General features: G+C 43.8%; 1 protein-coding gene across 2 annotated transcripts in view; it reads right to left on the bottom strand.

The window, feature by feature from the left end:
* The window catches only part of PPP1CC (protein phosphatase 1 catalytic subunit gamma), a 29,460-nt gene extending 24,992 nt beyond the window's left edge, over positions 1–4,468 (bottom strand). Inside the window, exon 1 of one of the 2 annotated variants that reach the window (XM_031442690.2) lies at positions 4,185–4,468. In XM_031442690.2, coding sequence (XP_031298550.1) covers positions 4,185–4,239 — 55 coding nt within the window. In that variant the 5' untranslated portion in view covers positions 4,240–4,468. The remainder of the gene's footprint in view (positions 1–4,184) is intronic. The other variant, XM_031442689.2, reaches the window with a different exon arrangement.
* Between the last annotated feature and the right edge of the window lie 19,380 nt (positions 4,469–23,848).

Genomic DNA, 23,848 nt, shown 5'->3' with positions numbered 1-23,848 from the left:
ATCAACAATCACTTGGTTTCACTGCAAAGTCACCAGCAGGAAGACGTCCACTTTCTGACCATCTTAATTTCCACACCGTCACCCTCTCCCCCATCTTGACTTTCCTAACTGCTGGTGTTTGGGCATTTCTCAAGGCAGATAATCAGGATATAGCTGCAAAACACTGCTACTGCTCTCTATAAAGAACTTCAAGTTTTCCATACTGAGTGACACCAATTTATTGAAAAGTGTTTAATTCTCAATAGTCTAACTACCTATTTTGATAAAATACCACTGATTAGACTTCGACATCTGACCCTACGTTTATGAGTGGTTTTCATTTTCATAAGCCTTAATATCAGTGACATACACTTTCCTCTAGATGAGGGATGCCAGTCAATCCCAGAGTAGTGGAGAAACGGAGATTTCAGATAATCATCAAGCTCGCTAAGCAAAGCTCGCTAATTTGTCCCAGAATTCTGTAAACTCCAAAGGGACTGAACCTCCCGTACTCTTCTTGAATAAGACTTTCCAGTTTCCTCATTTAAAAAGCAATTCATATCAGAATATCTTCTTCACATTTCGATCTTTAAGGTCTACTAATACCCTCGACTGTAAATTAAATATACGATCCAGGTTGTGTATCATTTCCCTGCTTCAAGATCAGTAATCCGCACCTGGTCAAGAAGACTCCCTGGCACTGGCACATACTTTTGCAGAACTGGTCATTGTAGGACTGCAGTTTCAAAGATGCATGAAACAATCTAGCCAACCTCAACCATGGACAGGCTCCTAACACATGGCCCAGCACTGTACCCATTTGCCCAGCTTGGAGAAGGAAAGCCTGGCTGCCTGCTGCCAAGGCTAATATTCCCTCAAACACAATAGAATGACACACACCATCCGGTTAGATTTCACTGTCTCCTGCTACTACTGACAGGCAAGGGGGCACTGCAGGCTCAAGGAGAGTAATCCTTTCCATGCTGTGGTTTAGGTCTGGTGCAAGCTGCAGACTGCAGATCACGGCTCTAACAGAGCTTTCTTTTCTTACAGGAGAGGATGCAGCATACAACTGACAGAATTCTTGCCAGTTAGGGAACTAACTAGTAACACAACTTTCATGTTATTACTGTCTTTATATAATGTCCTATGATAGTTGATCCCAAGGAAAGCCTCTAATTGTTAAAATTACCTGACATGTGAAGAAAAAATAATGGCAGAGGTCTCATTAGGAAAGATTACTTTTGCTTTCCTTGGTCAGCACTTCAAGTTTTTTTTTTTTTTTGCCATTATGTTTGTCCTTTATTTTCTTCAGGTCCAGAGACCACTGTCTTTTCAACATTAGAATATAAACATATTCATGTTACACTGAAAAGCTAAACACACAGGTTACTTTTACAAATCAAAGGACTGAATTAGTAAACACTTCCTGAGAGCAAAAGCAGAGGTCACATTTAAATTACTAAAGCAACACAAGCAATTGTGCAGAGCCTGGCACAGTCGTGCAGTTTGACAACGGCCATCTTCAAAGCCAAGATGCTTCTCGCAAATCAGGGTGTGAAAATTAAGTTACAAATGCCTGCTTCGCAAGAAAACTGTTCACCATCACCACCACTTCTTCGCTTACAAAGTAAATTCGCATCTAATCTCACGTTTCTCCCACAAGGTAGGAATTGAGAGAAATCAACAGCTGGTTTATTTTCTAAATCCAAAGTTTTACTGTGAGATCTTTTAAATAACTGAACACTAGTAATACAAAGGAGTAACAACCTTAAGGTTTTATTACCCCCAAGGCCGACTTTCCATGGTGGGTTGCAGAAGTGATGCCTCCTTAAGGAAAAACTGTAAGTTTAGAGTAGGAAAGAAGTGCAAAGCTGTAGTGACTAAAATCTAAAACCAACATGGAGTTTTCTTAATTAAGACTTCACTTTTGTCTTTTTAGTATTGTTACCAAGCTACTTCTCAACTAGCTTGCACAATCCTCTACCCTAAAAGAGGAGACAATTCCTAACATGTAAAAAATTCTAACAAGTTCACAAAACTTACACTCCCTCACTTTCAGATATACTTAAATCTTAACTGAAATTCTTAGAGAAAAAAGATTGTGGAGCATAAAAAAAAAAAAATCACAAAACTTATTAACATCTTCTACCTTGATCCTCAATGGATCATTTTCAACTGTTTTCTGGCAATTTAATATAGATGAGAAAAAAATTAAGTATTTCGTATTAAGTATTTTGAGCAGCTAGCTTATTTCTGAGGCATTAACACACACTGCTTCATTACATTAAATTTTAATTTAAAGTTTAAAAAACTATTAAGAAACAATGATTAATCTCATTTTAGATGATCCAAGTTTATCAAAGCAAATTTCTTAGAATAAGATTAATATTAACAAGATGGTATATGAATCCAAGAGTTATGTGCAACCCAGACCTTAACAAGACTTAACTAATCTTAAAATTCTAATGTTTGTAATCCACAGGTTCCATTTTTTCCTACTTTCTCAACAAAATGAAGCCCACCCCTAATCAGCCACATAGGTCCCTGCATAAATATACACAATTTACAATTTCTGAATGAAAAAAATTTTAAGTTCCTTACTGCAAACTGTTTTAATCCGTCTCTGGCCCACTGCTGCCTCATATATATTAGAGAACTGTATTAACTAGTATTAAAACTGCAGTTCTTATAATAAATGCCAGGGATTGAATGAATAACAAGGTTTTCACCCACAAACGAAAAACATTTCAGGGGGCTATTTAATGGGTTTTTCTTTTGAGAAAACTATAAAACACCCTCCACAGATTAAGAAAAGATATTTTCAAGAGTTCATTCCAATGACTTAATCAGAAGATCTGCAAATTCTAATACCAGAGCTGTCCAATTGTTCACACTATGTACTCCATCTCTCGCAGCATTTCTAGTCCAACAACATTTTACAACAGTGTAAGAGGCAAAAAACAACTCAAACTCAGCCAAATCTGTATCATCCAGTACCCAAATCAAGAAAGGTATTTGAATTCTTCCCAAGTTTGTAATTAGACTTCAGAATTAGTAGCCTCTGGAATTCGGGAGGGGTGGTGATGGGGGGTTCACTTCAGCGTCCTCTTTAAAATCCGAACTTCAAATGTCTCCCACATCAATAAGAGTCAATTGCCAGGCACGTCAGGAGTCTTAGATCAGCCAAAATTAAAGCTTCACCTTAACTTTTGCTTAATCACTAGACACCTCCTTCCTTCACACATAGGGTGAACTGAGTGAGTTCTAGCTCCTGGCTGCCTGGGTTTAAAACCTGATTCTAACTGTGTGACTCTGATCAAGTGACTTCATTTCTGTGTCTTAGTTTCCTCTGAAAAACAGGAAAAAATAATAGCACCTACCTCGTAAAGTTGTTCGGAGAATTACATGAAATCTGTGTAAAAGTGCTCCAAAAATGCCTGACACATAGTAAGCGCTTTAGGAGGGCTGGCTATTATTATGACTATTTATCAGATGAACGCAAAGTGCTTAACACAGAGCCTGACACACTGGAAAGATCCTAACGAAACTGTCACCATCGCTGGTTTCCTGTTCAGAAGCACATTCAGAAAAGAGCGCGGAGACCTTTTTTCAAGACAAGGACAACTTAAAGAGAGTATTTGGGAGGGCAGGAGAAGGGTTTCAACATCCCCTTGAGATACAAACGTTCGTCACCAAGTAACAATAAATGGACCTCTCGACCTCCAGCCTCACAAAAAATTTAACATGCGCAGGATAGGAAAGAAACCCTCAAGCCCTGTGGAATCCATATCCCCAACTAATTGCTTTCCGAGAGGACGAGTACCAGAAAGTTCGGCACACTCCGTCCTGCAGGTTAGACTGGGGCCCCCAACCTTCTCTCCTACAAAGATTTGTCCGGTTTGTGGGGCGCATAGGGGTACGTACCGGAAACGTGGGGGTGGGGAGCGAATTTTTAAAATTTCATGGCCAGGAGGAAGGCTGCACCCTCTTCCAATGAATGAACGGAGTCTAGAGGTTCCGCGGGTTTGGCCAAGTGCGGGATCCCGGGCGGCCTCCCTCCGGCTGCTGGCCCCGGCCCCGCGGGCCAACTCGCGGGACTCACTGCCCTCCGCGCTGCAAGCCCAATAGGCCCCCCAAATTCCCCTCCCCCGCGAGTCTCCGGAGCCGCCCGCCTCCCTCAGCCCGCCTGCGGCCCCCTTCACCTTCCAGCAGCCGTTGGATGATGCTGTCGATGTTGAGTTTATCTATATCCGCCATCGCCTTCCCACCACCGACCCTCCCGCCGCGGCGCCGCCGCCGGCTCGCGCCCGGGATTCACACCTCCTTTCCCACGCCACGAGCACAGAGGTGGTGGTGGCGGCGGTGGCAGAAGCCGCGGCGGGTCCCCCCCCAACCGCCCCGCTCCCTGCTTCCTCCTTCTCTCCCCACTGGAACCACGAGAAGAACAAAATGGCCGCCGACTCCTTAGCCAGCCTCGGGCGGCGCACGGATGCGCGCGGGGAGTGCAGCGGCCCGGCCGGGACTTCTTTATGGGCCGTAGGCCGCGCGGGAGGGGGCGGGCCAGGACTCAGGAAAGAGGCGGAGCCAGAGCGCGGGAAGGGGGAGGAGACGGTTGAGAGTAACTGCGATCGCGCGCGGAATCCTTCCGCCAAACGGGCCGAGTAAATAGGCCACCTGGCGGGAGCGTGAGTTGCAAAGTTGCACGCGGGATGTGGAGGAATGTGCAACTACGTGCCGGAGGACTGCGGCCTCCGCGGGACGCTAGGCAGTGGGGCTAGAAGTTTTCAGACCTTGCCCACGGAGAGCATTCGAGGGCCCTGGAATTCCCCCTTGAGGTAAATCTGGCGAGGAGGTCAAGAGGGAGAATAATAAAGAGTAGTAAGTTGATGTTTTTGGATTCAGATTTACTGGGATTTGCGGGGAAGGGAAGAGTTTATTTGATGACTAATAAAAAAAAGTCTCCTCCCAGATAAATAAAAATGTTAACAGGTTATTCATTCTGAGTGGCGGAAATATGGTTATTTTTATGTACTTTTTTTTTTGCGCAGTCTGTAACTTACATTTGGGGAAAATTTTGTTTTAATCCACCCTTGAAAAAATTTCATTATCCCTATCTTTGGCTTATCTTTCTTGAACTTGGGAAGTTACATAATTATAGGAACGGTTACCCTGATTCCAGCCAGAAGGTGAGCGAGTGTGCAGCAGATAAAGGGAGACATTTGCAGATTGCGAGCGTCGGAGCTCGGAGCTCGAAGCTCGAGGCCAGAAGAGCGGAGCGAGTTTGCACTCGCGGGCATTGCAGGGGTGAGGTCCTGGGTTCTGCAGACACCCCAGGAAACTTCGGCCTATTTCCCTCGGCTTCCCAGTCTCCCCCAAGTACATCTCTCTTCAGGAGGCCCCAAAATTTGCCACCTCTGGGGACTACATGTCGCCTTTAGCTGAGTTTGAAAGTGCAGCCTACACTCAGCAAACACATCTGCTTTCTTGGATCCTGACCTTTTCACTTAAATGCTTTTTCCTGCAGCACTTTACAGTTTGCAAAACCCTTTGCCTCCCTCCTCACCCCAGATAAGTTAATTTTGTTTCTCAAGTCACACAGGATGCATGAATTCCCATGCCGAAATGCCATCGTGTTGATTTGGCCACCCGAGCATTCAATCTCAGAAGTGGTGTCCTCCCAGGGCCCAAGAAGCGGTGGCGCCCAGGCTCATGGTGGCAGCCAGGCTCCTTGCACGGGACCTGTGGCCTCCCTGCTGCTGGCATGGGGACTTCAAGATTTCAGAGCTCCCCTGTTTGGCTCAGCTGCCCACTCCACTGTCCCCAGTCACCAACTCACTCTCCCATGCTGTAGCTCTGTTCACTAGAAGACACACAAGTGTCATTTGTCAGTCCAGGGCACAAAGCCCAGTGGGTAACAGTAGGATGCCCGGCTCTGTTGTGAACAACTGTCTGTCAAGGTCAGGTTGGCTCTCCCCAGAGTCCACTAGACTTTGGGCTCCTTCAAGGCGCATCATGGCAGTGGCAATTAGAGCAGGAATGTGAAAGACAGCGATTCATTCATCAGACAAATATTTATGGAGCACCTACTCTGTGCCAGGCATTGTTCCAGGCAGAGAAACACGTAAGCAAGAAAGACAAGGCCCTTCTCTCATGGAGAGTCATCTAGTAAGCCAGACAGACAAAAAACAAAGATGCAAATAAAAATGTCAGCTTCTGATAAGTGCTCGTGGAGGGAAAAAACAAACACTGCACTCATTTTCTCTGTGCCAAAAATTATCTCACTGAAGCCCCAAGACAGTCCTAGGAATTATGTACTATTCCTGTCAATCACACCCATTTTGCAGATGAAGTGAGACACAGAGAGGGCTAGGTTGTTTGCCGAAGGTAACATAGCTATTAAGTTACAGAGTCAGGGCTGTAACTCAGGACAGAGAGAAACCAAAGCCCTTGTTCACATTTAATAAGTTCCTACTGTGACTACCAGTGCCTAGCACAACTGTGGCACATACTAGGCACATAACAAATGTGGGACCCAATGGAATGGTCTAAAGGGGTCTTTACGTACAATGAGCGCCATAATTTTCCATATACGAAGAAGCAGATGTGTTCATATCTGCTGACATCAGGGCTGGAGGGGGACTTCAGACTGGACTGAGACATGAGGAGGGCCTCGTCACATGCCGTTCTCTGCTGGGCAACTCCCCTCCAGAGTCCAGTTTCACTGGGATGTGTCTAAGAGAATTGGCTCTAAGCCTGAGAGTGGCATGAGCTCACAGGGTAGGCCTGAACGGCTCCCAGAAAACGGCAAACAGCTCTAGGAGGAAAGAATGAATCCCCTGTTGGCCTTTTTTATGCCATTGTCAACACTTGTGTCCTCCCTAGGGACAAGCAGACAAACATTTACTTGCAGGGTAACTGTTCCAATAGCTGGAGTATCCCTTCCCCCTTCTAGTTTGCCTATCTGTGAAGTGAGGAGAAGGATTAAAATGTACTTTTTGAACTGTATTCCTTGGGTCCACAGAGCTTTCTTAGGGGCCTGAAGATGATGGGGTTCTGGTCCTCAAATCCTTGAATCAACTGACGCAAAACCATGGCACACAGTAAGCACTCAACCAAAATGAACTATTATCATTGTTATCTGCTTTAGACATTGAGTGTCCATGTAAGATTTCAGGAGAGGACTGTAGCCAAAATATTTGAAAATCAGTATTTCTAAGGATACTTTAGACTTTGAGGGTGAGTCCCAGTGCCTAGAGGCTGATATGAGAGAATTAACCCAGCTGGGTAGGGACTGTGGTACACTGAGATGTGCACACCCCGTCAAAGGAGTGACCACTTTCCACCTCTAGGCCATTGGCGACCCTGTGGGAAACTGGGACCCAGTGTGGGCAGAACCTCTCAGTTTTCAGGGAAACTTGGGCATCTGGAGTTTTATGTGAAATGTTCCAATTTTTAAAAGTTGGTCATGGTGAGAAAGAATAGGAAAATGAATATATGTATATTCAGGTATGACTGAAAAATTGTGCTGTACACCAGAAATCGACATAACATTGTAAACTGACTATAAGTCAACTTAAAAAAAAAGTTGGTCATGAACTCAGATTCCTCTAAAACGCTGCGTGAGGCTGACAACGTGTATCCATGGACCACAATTGTCCCTAGGCCAACAATTTGGAATTCTGTTCTAGGAGGTTGGGGATGAACTCCTCCCACTCCCTTCCCCCAATTTAAGGAGCATTCAAGTTATTGTTAAATGATTCAAAGAAATGTTGTTGATGAGGTTTGCCAGCAATTCTGGACCTGCCTGGATATTCTGGAGATTTTGTGCAAAGTAGGGAACCATAGGAAGACATATGGGTGAAAGTGCTTTGACAAAGTTCACAGCTTTATTTCAATGTCCTGTGGTATTACCAGCAGCCACTGGTATTTTTTTTGGCAAATGTTTATTGAGGCCTTACTCCATATGAGAAGCTGGAGACATAGCAGTGAGCAAAGCCGCCCAGTCTCTGTTCTCATGGGACTCCCAGTCTACTGGAGGTGACAGACAGGAACAGAGAAATCACTGAAGAGGCTAATTTCAGAGGGTCGTGAGTTTTGTGAGAGAATTAGAAGGGGTCATGTGACCACATAGGAGAGGGACTCTGAGGATTTGTCATTTGGATCAAAATCTGAAGGATGAGTAAGAGAAAGTTATGGGAAGAACTGCACTGGGGAAGAGTATTCCCAACAGAGGGAAATCGCAAGTGCAAAGGCCCTGAGGCAGGAACAATCTTCCAGTGGTGGAGGAATGGGAAGAAGACCAGAGTGGCTGGAGTGCAGACTAAGAGAGGGAGAGTGTTAGGAGGGGAAGTTGAAGAAATGGGCAAAGGCCAGATCACTCAGGGCCTCGTCAGCCACAGGAAGACATTTGGATTTTATTCTAAGCTGAATGGGAAATCACTAGGTTTTAGGCCAAGGAGTAACACGATCTGATTCTTTTTTTAAACAAGTTTTTATTTTGAAATAATTCTAGATTTACTGAGAAGTTGCAAAAATAGTACAAAGATTTCCCATATACCTTTCACTCAGTTTCCCCTTAATATTAACATCTTATGCAACCATGGCATTACTCTTAATTTTTCAAGATACTTAAGTCATAAATGGTGCATCAGGAGGCTGGGAGTATAGCTCAGTGGTAGGGCACATGCACAAGGTCCTGGGTTCAATCCCTAGTACCTCCACTAACAACAACAAAAAAGAAATGTTAGATCATAAAATATCACATAACGTCAGAGAGCATCTTCTGCTAAATAAGATCAGATTTCATTTTTTAGAGATCCCTTTGGTGTCTGTGAGGAGAATGGACAATAGGAAGGAGGAGTGGAAGCTGTAAAGTCAGGGAGGGATCTGATGAAAAATGTGGCATCACTGAGTCAGTTTCCTCATCTGCAAAATGGGAACAGTATCACCCATCTCAGAAGGTGGTTGTGAGACTGTACCTTCCTGTGTACCTGGGGAGAGTATAGTAATAATGAGGAGGAGAAGGAGGAGGAGGATGATAGCTAGCATTTATTGAGTGCTTACTGTGTACCATTCTCTGCGCTTAAGGCCCTTCATGCATGATCAGGAGAGCACATTCTTTGGGATGTTTCCAAAAGCCTTCTTTGGAAAGGGGGGATCCAGATGGGTCTTTCAAACCATCCTTGGTCCTCGTGGAATCTGTATTGATGTTGGGTGTTGTCTGTCTGAGAAGGCCTCAAAAATATTTCCATCTGGACTTACCCAACAGAAATTAGGATCATTATCGCCTTGCTAAATGTTCTTTAACTTCACAAAATGACTCACTCCCCGGTCAGGAAAGCAGCACGTTGTCCCAGTATCTGGAGGGTGGATTACACGGTCGTTTGCAACTAAGTCTGGTGAAGGGAGGCTCATTTTAGAGCAGAGCATCTCAACCCGGGTGCTGCTGACATTTGGCGCCACCTCATTCTCGGTTGTGGGGCGGTCCTGTGCATCTAGGATGTTCGGTAGCACCCCTGACCTCTACACACTAGAAGCCAGAAGCATCCCCCCTTCCCCAATATTCATTCAAACATGTTTCCAGGCACCACCAAGAATGTCCCCTGGAAGGTCAAAATCACCCTCCCACTCCTCAATGAGAACCTTTGCAGCATCTAGGGCCTATGACAAGTTGTTTGAAGTTGTTTTGTCCTTCTTTCAGAAGAGCATGTGTTCAGTGCTTTGCCAGGGTAACTCAACTACTAATACTAATAGCCACCATTTATTCGGAGTTTACTATGTACTAGGCATCGATCTAACCCTTGCTTTATATATCTTCCATCTTTATTCCTACTTAATGCATAGGGTAGGTCATTATTATCCATATATAGATGGAGAAAACAAGGTTCAGAGAGGTGACTTTCCAAAGACATACAATTAAGAAGTGACAGAGCCTGGATTTGAACCCAGATTTGTCCAACTCTAGAGGCCATGCCCTTCAACCTCTCTATCACGCTGAGCCTCTGAAGCCAGGGGTGTTAGAAAATCATGTGGTGATCACAATACATAAAATAGAGAAACAACAAAGACCTACTGTATAGCACAGGGAACTATACTCAATATCTTCTAATAACCCATCGTGGAAAAGAATCTGAAAAAAAATATATATGTGTATGTATAACTGAATCACTTTGCTGTACACTTGAAACTAACACAATATAAATCAGCTATACTTCAATAAAAATAAAAATCGAAAGAAAATCATGGGGAAAAATATAAACAATGAAGTGCCGTGCTGGTATCAAGTAGGAGAAACAGCATGGAGAGAAGTTATTCTGGACTCACAGATTGGAAAAGCCAAATTCTAGTGCAGAGTCCACACATGACTCACCGTGTGGCCTTGAGCAAGTCACTAACTTGACTTAGCAGGTGAAACAAGCTTAATAAGCCCAGCCCCACCTTCTCCCACCACAGGTGAGATGGCAATTTGAGCAATGATGGCATCGTGCAGGCACGTGCTGGGGGCTGTGCATCTGTGTTCTTTTTAATTTCCTCCTCAATAATTCTAGGAGGCACAAGCCTTCCCCCTCCCACCTTTTTGAATTGAGATGAAATTCATATAACATAAAACTAACCATTTTACAGTGTACAATTCAGCAGTGTTTAGTACATTCACAATGTTATGCAAGCAACACCTCTATCTAGTTCCAAATCGTTTTCATCACACACCTGAAGAAACCCTTTACCTATAAGCAGTTACTCCCCGTCCCTCCTTCCTCCCAGCTCCTGGCACCACCCATCTGTTTCCTGTCTCTGGCTTTGTCTGACCTGGATATTTCTAGTAGAATCATACACTATGTGACCTTTTGTGCCTGCTTTCTTTCACTTAGCATCATGTTTTGGAGGTTCATCAACATTGTAGCACGTGTCAGTACTTCACTCCTTTTTGTGGCTGAATCATATTCCATTGTATGGAGAGACCACTCTTTGTTTATCCATTTATTTGTTGATGGACATTTGGGTTGACACAGCCCTTTTATTCAGATGAGGGACGTGAGACCCAGCAAAGATAAATGACTTCACCCACATCACAGGGGAAATCGACAAGCTGGCAGCTCTGGATTTTAAACGACAAAACCCAAACTTTTACCTGTCTTATCTATAGCGGAAATTTCCTAACTCTGGTTGATGATGAAAACATTTTTAATGAACTGTTTAAAGCTTAGAGCAAAGCTTGGATTACCCCATTTACACTCCAGAGTTAAAAAATGCTAACATTTGGCCATATTTGATGTAGACTTTTCTTAGTAACAAAAGAAATAAAGCATTATACCTGAGACCCCCTTTAAACCCCTTCTCCGTTCTACTCACTTCCTCTCCCCTTCCCCAGCACAGCTGGCCTGAGATTGTTGTATGGGGGATCACGTTTTGTTTTTTTTTAAAATCAGTTTACAAACTATAAACAAACTGAAAATCAACAAGGAACTACAACAACCTTACCCCTCCCCCAGTGGGTGGGGCAAATGGAATGCATTTTTATAAAGCCAGATTTATTCCATTAAAAAGACCGTGAGAGAAACGCTTTCCAATTTTACTTATATTAAAACATCCTTCCTAAAATGAAATGGTGCTGATAGTGACAGATAGCTATTTTTTGTAATGTTCCATTTGGCAAAAGGAAAAAAATCCAATAATGGGAAGATGGAAAAATAACTTGTGGCATGTTTATGTAGAGATGGAAGTGCATGAAACCAAGCTACATGTATCAGTATGGTTGCATCTGGAAGCTAATGTCAAGTGAACAAAAACCAGCTGGGGAAGGATTAAGACTGTATCATACTATTTACATAAAAGTTAAAATGACGTAATATATCATACATTTAGGACAGTGTTTCTCAAACTTTGGTGGGGGGGCCACAGTGTGCTGTGAAAAAGATATTTAATGTCTCAACCGAGTACACATATATACAGATGTAAAGCTTGAACAGAAATTTCACAAGACATACTCCAATTATTTTTTAATCCTATCCTATCCTTATTATTAAAATGCTGGTTGTGACTCTCTACATAGATTTCATAATCTACTAAAGGGTAGCAACCAGCAGTTTGAAACATACCAGTTTAGGAATATACCCCATACAGTAGAAGTATAAAGACACACAAGAAAGACACATAAGACATTTGGGAAAAGTGTTTCCATGCAGTGAAAATACAAAGACACATTTATGAAACACATTATATTTAGGAGGAAAGGAGAAAGGAAGAGATTGGGGAGGGAGACACAGGAGGCACAGTTTTCTTTCTAATATTCTGTTTCCTATATTGGAAGGTGGTCGGGTGGGAGTTCGTTGTATTACGTGTTTGAAATCAACTTCATTGGGATACAACTTACATGTGATAAAACACACCCATTTTAAGTGTGTAGTTCAGTGAATTTTGACCAGTGAATACACTCATGTAACCACCTCCCCAATAAGATAGAGAACATTTCCATCACCCCCAAAATTTCCTCCACACCGTTTGGTAGTCAGTCTCCCTCTACCCCCAAGTCCCAGTCCCAGGCAACAACTGATTTCCTATCTGCAATGATAGATTAGATTGGTCTTTTCTAGAGTTTTGGATAAATGGAATCATGCAGAGTGGGCTCTTTTTGTGTCTGGTTTCTTCCCCTCAACATAATGTTTTTAAGATTCGTACATATTGTGTATGTCAGTAATCCATTTCTTTTTATTTCTGAATAATATTGATAGTATGACTAGATAACAATAAGTTTATCTATTCACTTGTTGACAGGCATTTGGGTGGTTTCCAGTTTTTGGAAAATGTTTGGATCATTTTTATGTCTGAGATGGTTTAAAATAAAATACACAATTTGAGATCATTCCAAAATAAGAAAAGGGAACCACAAAAAACAAACAAAAAATAATAAATGTACTCTATGATACCCCCCTGCCACTCCTCCCCCATATTATTCTGCCGATTTTCGTGGGGTCACATCCCCAGATCAAGGCTTCCTTGCCAGGACTCTGGAAAACCACTGAAAGCTGCCCGCAGCGGAAGTTGACGATAGGCCACTGGGCAGAGAAACCATCGGCCCCTAGAGACCATCTTGGTTTCTGTTCTGACCTGGCCTTTTCTCCCAGGAAATCGATCGATCGCAATAAAGTGGCTGATGGCTTGGCTTAGAAGCCTTCTGGGGATCTCGGATCTGTGGATCTGCATGGTCTGGAATGCCCAGCGCTCCAGCTCCCTTGCTGAGGCTGTGAGGCACAGTGAGGGGTTCTTGAAATGTTTTCCACCAGTACTTCCCATCTGCCCACACACTGGCCCCCACCCAGCTCAGCAGGAAAGCTCTGTCCAGATTTCCAGGCCCTCCAGAGCCAAACCAGAGCAGCCTCCCAGGGCGGGGCCTGACTCAGAGCAAATTGTCTTTTTTTGCCTGTGAGTGTTTCAAACCTCATCTCTTTATAGTCCTGAAATTACAGTAAAGCTGGGGCCTTAGAGCCAGCTGGGAAAGCAAAGCTCACCCTGGGGAGCAGAGGGGTTGCGTGTGGGCTCAGAGCAGCCAGCTCTGCGCTGCTGGCTGCCCCCACTCTGGGTTCACCTCCAAAGGCCATTCTCTGCCACTTCCAAATCTGTTCCACCGGGTATTTCCCTGTTACCTGGAATCAAACTCCAGCCCTCTCCCCTTAGTAGCTGAGTAGTCTCCGGCAAGTGACAGCTCTAGGCCTCCATTTTGTGAAGTGAAGATAGTGCAGGATTGAATGAAATAGTGTATGTGGACTGCTTAGAGTGGAACCTGAAATATTATGTAGCAGGCTGTATTTTCGAAAATTGGCCATGACAATATTTCCGGTTCCACTTGCTCTTCTAGAGCCTTTACCACTCCCTTATCAAGAGATGAAATCTAGGTGCCCCCCCCCTCCCGGCCCCTACCCTTGAGTCTGGATGGAACTCTATAGGGGAAGTGATGCCATGTGGCTTCCGAGGCTGGGTCTCAAAAGATAATATATACCATCCCACTGTTTCCTGGCCTGAAATATGTCAGACAGAGAAAGACAAATCCTGTATGTTCTCACTTACATGCTGAATCTAAAAAAGCCTAACTCATAGAAATAGAAGGCAGAATGGTGGTTGCCAGGGGCTGGGGGTAGGGGATGGGGACATGTTGGTCAAAGGGGACAAACTCCCAGCTATGCGATGGATACGACCTGGGACTCTGATGCAGAGCGTGGTGACTATAATCAACAATACTACACTACATACTTGAAAGTTGTTAAGAGTAGATCTTACATGCTATCACCAGACACATACAAAATTGTAATTATGTGAAGGGATGAAAGCATTAACTAATCTAACTGTGGTACTCATTTTACAATAGTCACATATATCTCTCTAATCATCACATTGTACACCTTAGATTTACCTATGTTCCAGGTCAATAACATCTCCATTAAGCTGGGGAGAAAAGGTAGTATTGCTTCCCCCAGCACTCTCGCTTGGGTCACTGGTTCTGGGAACCCTGCCCCCGTGCTGTGAGGAAGCTAAGGACACATGCAGAGGGTCCCAGTAGTGTTCCCAGTAGTGCAGCCCCAGGTGAGGTCCCAGTTACCAGGTAGCATTAACTCTCAGACACGCAAGTGAGGAGTTTTCAGAAGATCTCAGCATCAAGCAGTCCTGCCAGCCCCCTTCCCTCCACTCCTGAGCAAAGATGAGCTGTTCCCACAGAGCCCTTCCCAAATCACAGATTTGTCAGCTAAAGAAATGATTGCTCTTGTTTTAAGCCACTAAGTTTGGGGTGTTTTGTTATGCAGCAATGGATAACCAGAACACAGAAGAGCCACAATAGATGCTGGTGTATCTTTATTGACGTTTTTCACTCACACTCCACACCCCCCATTAACAGCAAATCCAAACATGTCCCAAATCCAACCCTTTCAAGTTCAAGTCACCGTCACCTCTGGCCTGGAGGACTTAAAGTAAACTGTTTCAACTCTTGCCTTCCTTCCGTCTCTTCTCCACCCAGCAGGCAGGAACCAGCTCTTAGCAACAGGAATATGATCATGTCACTCTCTGCTCTGAAGACTCCAATGGCTTCCTGTCAAACTTGGAATAAAATCCAAACCCCTGATTGTGGCCTATGGCAAACAGTGGTGTGCTGGTAAGTCAGTTCTCAAAAACAAAAAACAAAAAACAAAAACAAAACAAAACCAGCCCTGGTGTATAGCCTTTGCCAGTTTCCATGGTGTAAATACTCTCACCATGATCAATTTCAAGCTACCAAGGCAACATCACCCAGCTCTTGGGAGTCACATGAATGAGCCTGGGGCATACCATGGCTGCGAGACCCTGCATCACATCTCAAGCCTCAGACTCCACCACCTCCCCCCCTTGCCACTGGCAGCTACTCTGGCCTCCTTGCTGTGCCTCAAAACTGCCAAGCACATAACCCATCTTGAAACAGTTCCTTGGACAGAAATGCTTTACCCCAGATATTTGCTCCCCCACTTCCTTCAAGTCTCTGTTCAGCCATCACCCTGTCAGAGGCCTTTCCTGACTACCCTGGCTAAAATAGCTCCCTCTCCCCAATGTCTCCATCACCCTTTCTCCCCTTATCTTGTTCTATTTTTCTCCATGTCACTCTTCGTTATCTGCCATTGTATTATGTCATTGTCCATTTTCTGTCTCCTGTGTGGGTAGGGATTTGCCTGCTTGATTCACTGCTGTATTCCCAGGGCCTAGCACATCCAAGATGCTCAGTAGAACTTTGTCGAATGAATAAATTGAAGCCATTGTTAACAGAGAAGAACAAACCTGACTCCATGTTGGATCTAGTCCCTTAGCTCTAACCCTTGTGCTCCGTGCTTAGTCAGGCTGGCTCTGTACCTTCTGTAAAATAATGTTGCCTAGAGCCTGAAATATACAGGACAGCCCATGCTCAAAGCTCTGACTTTTAAAGGTCTAACTTTTTTTTAAATTCATGTAGAGATAAAAAGTTGTAGAACAGAGAATAACATTTGTCTTGTTGGAGGTTTATAGGAACATTGTGACCAGATCTACCTGAGCAGCTGCAAGAAAAAAAGATTTCTGTTTGCAACAACCAGCATCCCACATGGCAGAGCAGGCTTCTGTCTGGCCCTGGAGTGTCCATCACTACAGGGTAAGAAAACAGGCCTGGGACACTCTGGCCTCCCTGCTCTACAGGCTAAGGAAGGAATAGCACCAACAGGATTCTTAGGGCTTGAAAAGCCTTGCTTATTTTGATGATAGGAATGGAGGTGAGGAACAAATGGCTCTTCACTGATTTTGTTTTCCAAAGTCCCAAATCAGCATTGCAATATCATCAAATGCAATAAAAATTAAAAGACTAACCATCCCCCTTCTTCAAACCACCACCTGTATTCTTACTCTGGTTTTTGTTTGATTGTTCTTGCGGTTAAGTTTAAAAATAAAAAAGTCCTGATCTTTTGGTGATAGTTACTGAAATATTTATGAGTGAAATGACACAATGTCTGAGATTTGCTTCCAAGTGACTTGTTTGCAAGTTGGGTTCTTTGGAAGCAGGCATTGAGATGGAGATTAGGGGTGTAAGATGTATGTACTGCTTCGAAAATAGACAATGATTTATTCATTGTTCAGTATAAAAGGGCAAGTTGCAGAGCAGTGCATAAAACATAATCCTGTCTGTGTAAAATAAAAAGCATGAAGGTAGAGGACATTTCTGGAAAGGATACACAAGAAACTGTCAACAGCGGGGAGTGGGTTGCGTAGAGGAAGGTGTCTACAACCTCTTGCCACTGTCTGTGCTGTTTGAATGTTTAAAGTTTTGGACACACATTATTTACATATTAGAAGTTTTAGGCTAAAGTGTTGCCTATGATTGTTAGTCCACATTTTAAAAATATTTAGCAATCTACTACTCTTTTTTTTTTTTTTTGAGTAAAGATAGATTTCTGTAGAGAGACACATACTGCATAGTGTATAGGCTGTTTCAGAAGGCTAGAGAAAGACCACGAGGTGTGGGGTTGGGTGCCCAGGTTAAAGTAAAAGTAGGTACACACTCTGTAGACAGAGAGCGGGCCATCTCCGAAGACAATAAGGGAGCGAGAAATGCGAGTCTACTCGTTTTTAAGTAACGCAACTAATACATGTGCTATGGGCTGAATTGTGTTCCTCTAAATTCATATGTTGAAGTCCTAACCCCCAGCCCCTCAATGTGATTTGTGTTTGGAGATAGGGTCTTTAAAGAGGTAATTAAGGTAAAATGAGGTCATTAGGATGGGCTTTAATCTAATATGACCAGGGACCTTACAAGAAGAGGAAATTTGGACACAGACCCACACAGAGGGAAGACTAGGAGAAGACACAGGGAGAAGGTGGCCATTGAAAAGCCAAGGGGAGAGACCTCAGGAAAAACCAACCCTGCTGACATCTGGATCTTGGACTTGTGAGAAAATAAATTTCTGTTGTTTAAGCCACCCAATCGACAGTACTTTGTTATGATAGCCCAAGCAAACTAATACAATACATCAAATATTTGGAAAATATAGAAACGTGGAAAGAATAAAATCATACATAATTCCATCACCCAGCAAAGTCCATGGGAAGATGCCACTTCTGGAGCAGAGTGAGAAACAAGGGCTTGGCCCACCATTCTTCTCCCACTGGGGACGGCATTTCTGGCTGTTGCCTTCAGAAAGCTGGGAAGGCTTTTGCATCTAAAGAGTCTGCTTCAACACAAGCTGGATGGCATTTGGCCTTTTCAGATTGCTGTGGGCTTTTTATTACAAGGAGATGCTTCCATTGAAAGGTGATAAAAATCTACACCAAAGAATTTGAGTGTGACATGATTTAGAGCAGGGATCAACAAACTTTTTTCATAAAGGGCCAGATAATCGATATTTTTGACTCCATGGGTCAAATGATCTCTGTTGGAATTATTTGACTTGCCATTGTAACCCGAAGGCATCAGAGACAATATGTAAATGACTGGGCATAGCTGTGTGCCAATAAAACTTTATTTACAAAAACATGTGCCAGGCCCATGGCATGGTCTGACAACCCTTGGTTTACAGCAGTTATTTACTTTCTAATATAATTTAATATTTTGATTTAAAGCAATGATTGCCTTAAGGAGAAAGTCTCAGTTGTTGCTAATAAGTCTTAATGGTTTCCTAACCCTGATAATCTCTTTTTAATAAAGAGAAATTAGACCTCAGGTCCAGCCTTTAGGTGTGAAAATACCCTGTGAGAATTTAAGTATCTATATTTACGTTTATCTTCTACTTAGGGCAAGTGACACTGGTATTCCATGTATGAACATTTTCTTCTTAAAATAGATTTTAAATACAAACATTGCAAGTTGATTAAACATGTTAAATATGTAACAGTACACAGGGTATAAACACATTGCAAACATTGTGAATAAGTTTGAAAAATGCTGGCTTTGGAATACCTGGCTCTTTTAATTTTTTTATTTTTAAATTATCTTTTGATTTAATATTCTGATGAGGTAATAATACATATGTCTCAGTCTATTTAGGCTACTATGAGAAACATCATAGACTGAGTGGCTTATAAACAACAAACATGTATTTCTCATAGTTCTGGAGGTTGGACAGTCCAAGATTAAGGTGTTGCAGTTTGGTGGAGTCTGCTGAGAGCCTATTTCCTGTTTCATAGACGGCTGTCTCCTCACTGTGTCTTCACGTGGCTAAAGGGGTGAGGGAGCTCTGTAGGGTCTCCTATAAGAACATTAATCCCATCTGTGTACCTCAGTGTTTTTTTCTCTATGAGTTGGATGATGATGGTACCTACTTTGGTGGAGATTGGGGAGTTAGATTCAACAAGGCAATACTGAGGGCTGAGAGTTTCCTTTACAGCAGCAAGAGTTCAGTAAATGATAGTTGTCATGGTGACTGTAATATCTTCAGAGTGATAAGGGGAACTTCAGTGCAATATAATGTAAGAGCAGTGGACTTTGAGCCAGGAGGATCGGTGTAAATGTTAGATTGTCCATTAATTAGGCCAGTCACTCTGGATACACTAAACTTCTCAGCCTCAGTGTCCTTATCTGTAAGTTGGGGGCAAATTCCAAGTCAGGACTATTCAGGCCTCTTTATTTTTCTATTAAAAATATTTATTGAGCATCTGCCATGTGCCAAGCACTATTCTGGGCTCTAGGGTTTTGGCAGTAAGCAAAACAGACTCCCCACCACCAAAAGAAAAAGATAAAAAATACTTCCTTTATGCCGCACTGGGGAGAGGTAGGGGAACGCAATAGACAAGATAAATAAGTAAACTATACAGAATATTATATGGTGATATAATGAGGGAAAGGGGGGGTAGAAGACTGGGACTTTTACTTGTAAGAAACAGAAAACCAAACTCCAAGTGGCTTAAGCAGAAAATTTAATTGCTTATGTGAATGAAAAGTACATGAACAATGAAAACATTCAGGTGTGGCTTGATCCAGGAGCTCAAATGATGCTATCAGGGCAGATCTCTCTCTGCCACTCCTCCCATCACTCATTTCAGCTTCCCTTTGTGCTAACTCTACTCTCCCAGTTAAATGTTGCTCTGTGGGTGGAAAGATGGTTGCCAGCAGCTGCCACTGTCATAACACCAAGACCAGCAGAGCAGGGAGCCAGCCTTTCCCAAACAGTTGGAAAAAAAATCCTGACCTGACTCACAGTAGTCCAAACTGAGTTGGCCATCACTGCAGCCAAAGGCATGTGGGGCTCTGACGGGCCAGGCCTGGGTCACATGACCATCCGGGTCACCAAAGTGGAGCTGCCATCACCCAGACCAAAAGAACCATTGGTGGGGGCAGGGGCTGTCCTGGGGAAAACTGAGGTGTTGTTCATTGAAGAAGGGGGCAAAGGGGGATGGGTGGGTAGGGAAACAGTAGGTGGTCAATAGATGGTAGCCGAACTTGTAGGGAACAGTTGGCCTCCTTTCTCCAAGGTTCCAACCCGGCTATCTTTGGCTGAGTCAGAAAATTATTTCTGAAAATTGTTCGGCAGCTGTGGCGTGTTCTGCCAAAAAAAAAAAAAAAAGCATCAGTCAGGATATAAAGGCTCAGCTGCTTAATTAATGGGCCTGGCAGGAAGACGGACAGGTGTCCTGTGAGTACAAACGCCGGGTGAGGTCAGGGCAGAGGGGGAGGGGAAGAAGGCCTGCCTGACATCCCGGCAGCTCCAACCCCTCAGGCTCGATCCCACACTGATACAAGTCTCCCCTTCACGTCTTTAGAGAAATCAGGACACACCCGGTTGGAGCCCTTTGACAGGTGACAAGGTGACAGACATAAGAAGAGGGCTGGACTCCAGGATGGCGACAGGGCAGCAAAACTCTGCAGGAATCAGCTTGGAAATTGTTTCCTCTTTGTAGAACTTGAGAATTTCCTGGGCAACACCCCCAGACAACACAATTCTCCCCCTGGGCCATGCCCAGAGCATAAAAAATAATAAAATACAAAGGACAGACACCATAGAATTAATTTTGGCTGCAAAAAACAGAAACTCTGCACATACTAGTTTGTTTTTCTTTCACATTAAAACAAGTTCATGGGTGGGCAGCCCAGGGCTTGCAATGCCACAGAGTCACCAAAGACCAAGTTTTCCTAACTTTGCCCTCTGCCTTCTTTTGAATTGACTTATAAATTGGATGATCTCAAGGCTGCTGGAAAGTTTACTCTGCCCACTGGAGGGAGAAGCAAAGCAGTTGGTGTGAGTGTGTGATTCTACTGGGGGAGGAATGCAAGAACTCCAGTCCACCAAAAGGGCCAAGGCAGAGTGTTAACACTTCTTTTTAAGAGTCCTCATTTCCCATCTTAGTGTCTTGTGACTTGCACTGTGCAGTAAATATTGCCCAGTGAATTATATCTTCCTGGCTGCTCCAACAGAGCAGCAACTTCCTGCTCGTATGGAAAATTGGACATGCAAAAATCTCAGCTAAGATTTTACTTCAAGTCAGGCACACTGCTTAGAGAAGCATCTTGCATGCATATTTTTATTTAATTTTTTTTAGTTGTGATAAAGCTTCTTATTATTTAATAATTATTTTAAACATCGGGGATCTGAGGCCCAGAGAGGTTAAGTGACTGGCCCAAGGTCATACAGTAAGTGGTGGAATGGAGACTTGAACCCTCAGGTGCCTGACTCCAGAAGGCCCTTTTCTTAACTATTAGATCAACTTGCTTCCTTGGTCCTCAAAAGACATCAGGATATGTATACTGTAACATTCATTGCAATTTCATCAGAGCTAATGTGTATGGGAGGCTTATTTTAGGCCCAGCTTTGTTTTATGTGACTCATCCTGTGTAGTCCTCATGCACAATCCTATGAAGCAAGCACTATAATTGTTCCAGTTTACAGATGTGGAAGCTGAGTTACAGAGAAGTTAAATAAGTAGTCCTTGAGTGGCGGAGCTAGGATTCAGACCCAGGCAGCCTTGACTGCAAAGCCTCTAGCAGAAGCTATCAGTGCCTTCCCCATATCCTTTCAGCAGTCACCTCTCTGTGCAAGACAATCCGATGGTTCACACTTCCCACCTTGCCCTCGAACAACCCTGAGAGTGAGTGCTGCCTTAAATTTTGCAACCTGGGCACCTCATTCACTTCCCTCTAGTCCTGGACCTGCTAACTGCCGGCACCTGGACTTGGCTTTGTCCCCCACTGCTGGCTGAGCAAGTGTGGGGGCAAATCAGAAGTGCCAGGGAGTTAAAGTCCCCTGGGAGCATTCTTCAACCAATGACTGGCAGTAGTTGGAGAATAAATACTCTGCTCCCTCCCCTTGGGTGGGGTCACTCTGAGGCATGTTCTACACAGCTTCCAGTGTGCCTCCAGATCCCCAGCTGCCTGTGGTGGTAATTTGTACCCTTAATATTAACTTCTTTTCCCTGTCTTCCTTCCCTACTCCCTCTTGATATTTCCTGGAATCATCTGTCCGATCACATGAGATTTTCGGTGGGGACAGGTAGCAGGAAACTCTCTTGGGGGAAAATACCCTGGAGTGGGACCTGGGAGACCTGGATGCTAAGTCTAGATCTGCTGTTAACTAGGTTGTGTAAACTTGGGCATCAGTTATATTGATACTAATATTAACAACAGCAACATACATTTTTTGAGTACTTACATTCATCCAGGAATTTTACATGTCTAATTTCATTGGACTTCACAACATCCCTCTGAGGTAGATACGATTATTATTTCCCTTCCACAGATGAGGAAACAGAGGCTGAGGGAGCTGAAACCGCTTGCCCAAGGCCACGCAGCTTCTAAGTTCCAGTGGAGGGATTTGAACTCATGCTGTCTGTCTGACTCAGGAGCCTGAGGCAATGGCCCCTGCACCACCCTGACTCATTGGTGAAGTCTTTTCCAGTTTCGCTGGTCTGAGATGCTGGGAGCTGAGTTGCATGCTGAGAACTAATAGTTCTGGGTTGCAGCACTAGTTCTGTTGAACTTCTGGGCCCCAGAGTTTGTCTGTCAGTATTTTTCTTCTGTAAAATGGGGCCAAGAATAACACAGTGCTCCGCATTTGGGGGTTTTCTTTCCAGCTTTCCCTTTAGGTCTTCCTTTAGACCTTCTTACCTCATTTTCTCACTCATTCCTGAGATCACAATGAGGATCACAGGTCACAGGTGGATGGCCTTTGAGATGCTTAAACAGCTCCATGTGTCTAAGCCAGACTGCATAGGAGGAGGAAAAAGAGGGACGCTGCAGGGAGAGAAATCTGAATCCGCTTACATTGAAGGGTCCAAGTGGGAGCTCTGAGAGAACGGTGATATGTGCACAGGGTCCCAGGAGGGAACACATGGGTGCATACACATGTATGTCCTCGCATAGACATGCTGTCTGCGACGCCCCAGCAGAGGACGTTCTGGGGAAAACAAGGAAGTTGTTAAATTATCCAGCTGTTCTGTCTAAATATGTTGCCCATCTGGTGGCCTGAAAACCTCTGGGTGACTTTTCATTTTATATTCACTGTCTTGCTGTATGAACCCAACCATAGGGCTCTAGAGGAAGAAAAGGGGAAGGAAAAAAATAGAAATAGTAATGGATTGGAGGCAAGGGGTCGGGGAGAGGAAAAAGCAGAGGGAGAGAGAGATTGAAGGGCAAAGACAGAGAGAGAAAGATTCATTAACAAACACACACACAAATAGATAGACAAAGGGACAGACAGACAGATAGATGGGAAGTGGGAGGAAGAGAGAGAGAAAGGAAGAGGAAGCCCAAATAAGGTGATGGGGTGAGATGGAAAAACACAGAGCGGTAAAGAAAGAGAAATTTGCGAAGAGACAGAGACACAAACATAGGAAGAGGTAGAATGATGGAGTAGGTTTCCGCAGTCTGATACAGATATACAGAGTTAGAGAGAGAAACTGACAAAGACTGAGAACACGAAATCCACATACAGAGATGGAGACAAAGAAACAGAGACAAACACACACACACACACACACACACACACAGAAATATTCAAAGAGATGGGCTGCCGGCCCACTGGGGAGAAGAGGGCAGAGGTAGAGAGAGACAGAGAGATTGAGACTGGGAGAGACAGAGACGCACACAGAGAAAGAAAATAAACCATTCAAAAAGAGTCATCAGGATTTTCTGTGCTGCCAAAAAATCCTGGGAGTCAGAATGTGTTGTGTTAGGCCTTAATGCAAAACATTAATCATCTCAGAGGAAAGACTGGGCTTTAAAAAATGTTTTTGATAGAAGTAATTGCTCCCCAAATGGGGAATCATTTTATTCTTTTTTTTTTCCCCTTTTCTCCTTATAACATGAGAACATTCTGAGGAGCACCAGAGACAGCGTGTGAGGGTTTATCTACTTTCCACAAACACCTAGCATCAGCCTTCTCTTTTTAACAGGAGGGGAAAA

Source organism: Camelus dromedarius, chromosome 31, assembly GCF_036321535.1.
Source record: "Camelus dromedarius isolate mCamDro1 chromosome 31, mCamDro1.pat, whole genome shotgun sequence".
NCBI lineage: Eukaryota > Metazoa > Chordata > Mammalia > Artiodactyla > Camelidae > Camelus > Camelus dromedarius.
The sequence above is the reverse complement of the archived record's forward strand: the minus strand, read 5'-3'. Positions and strand labels throughout refer to the sequence as shown.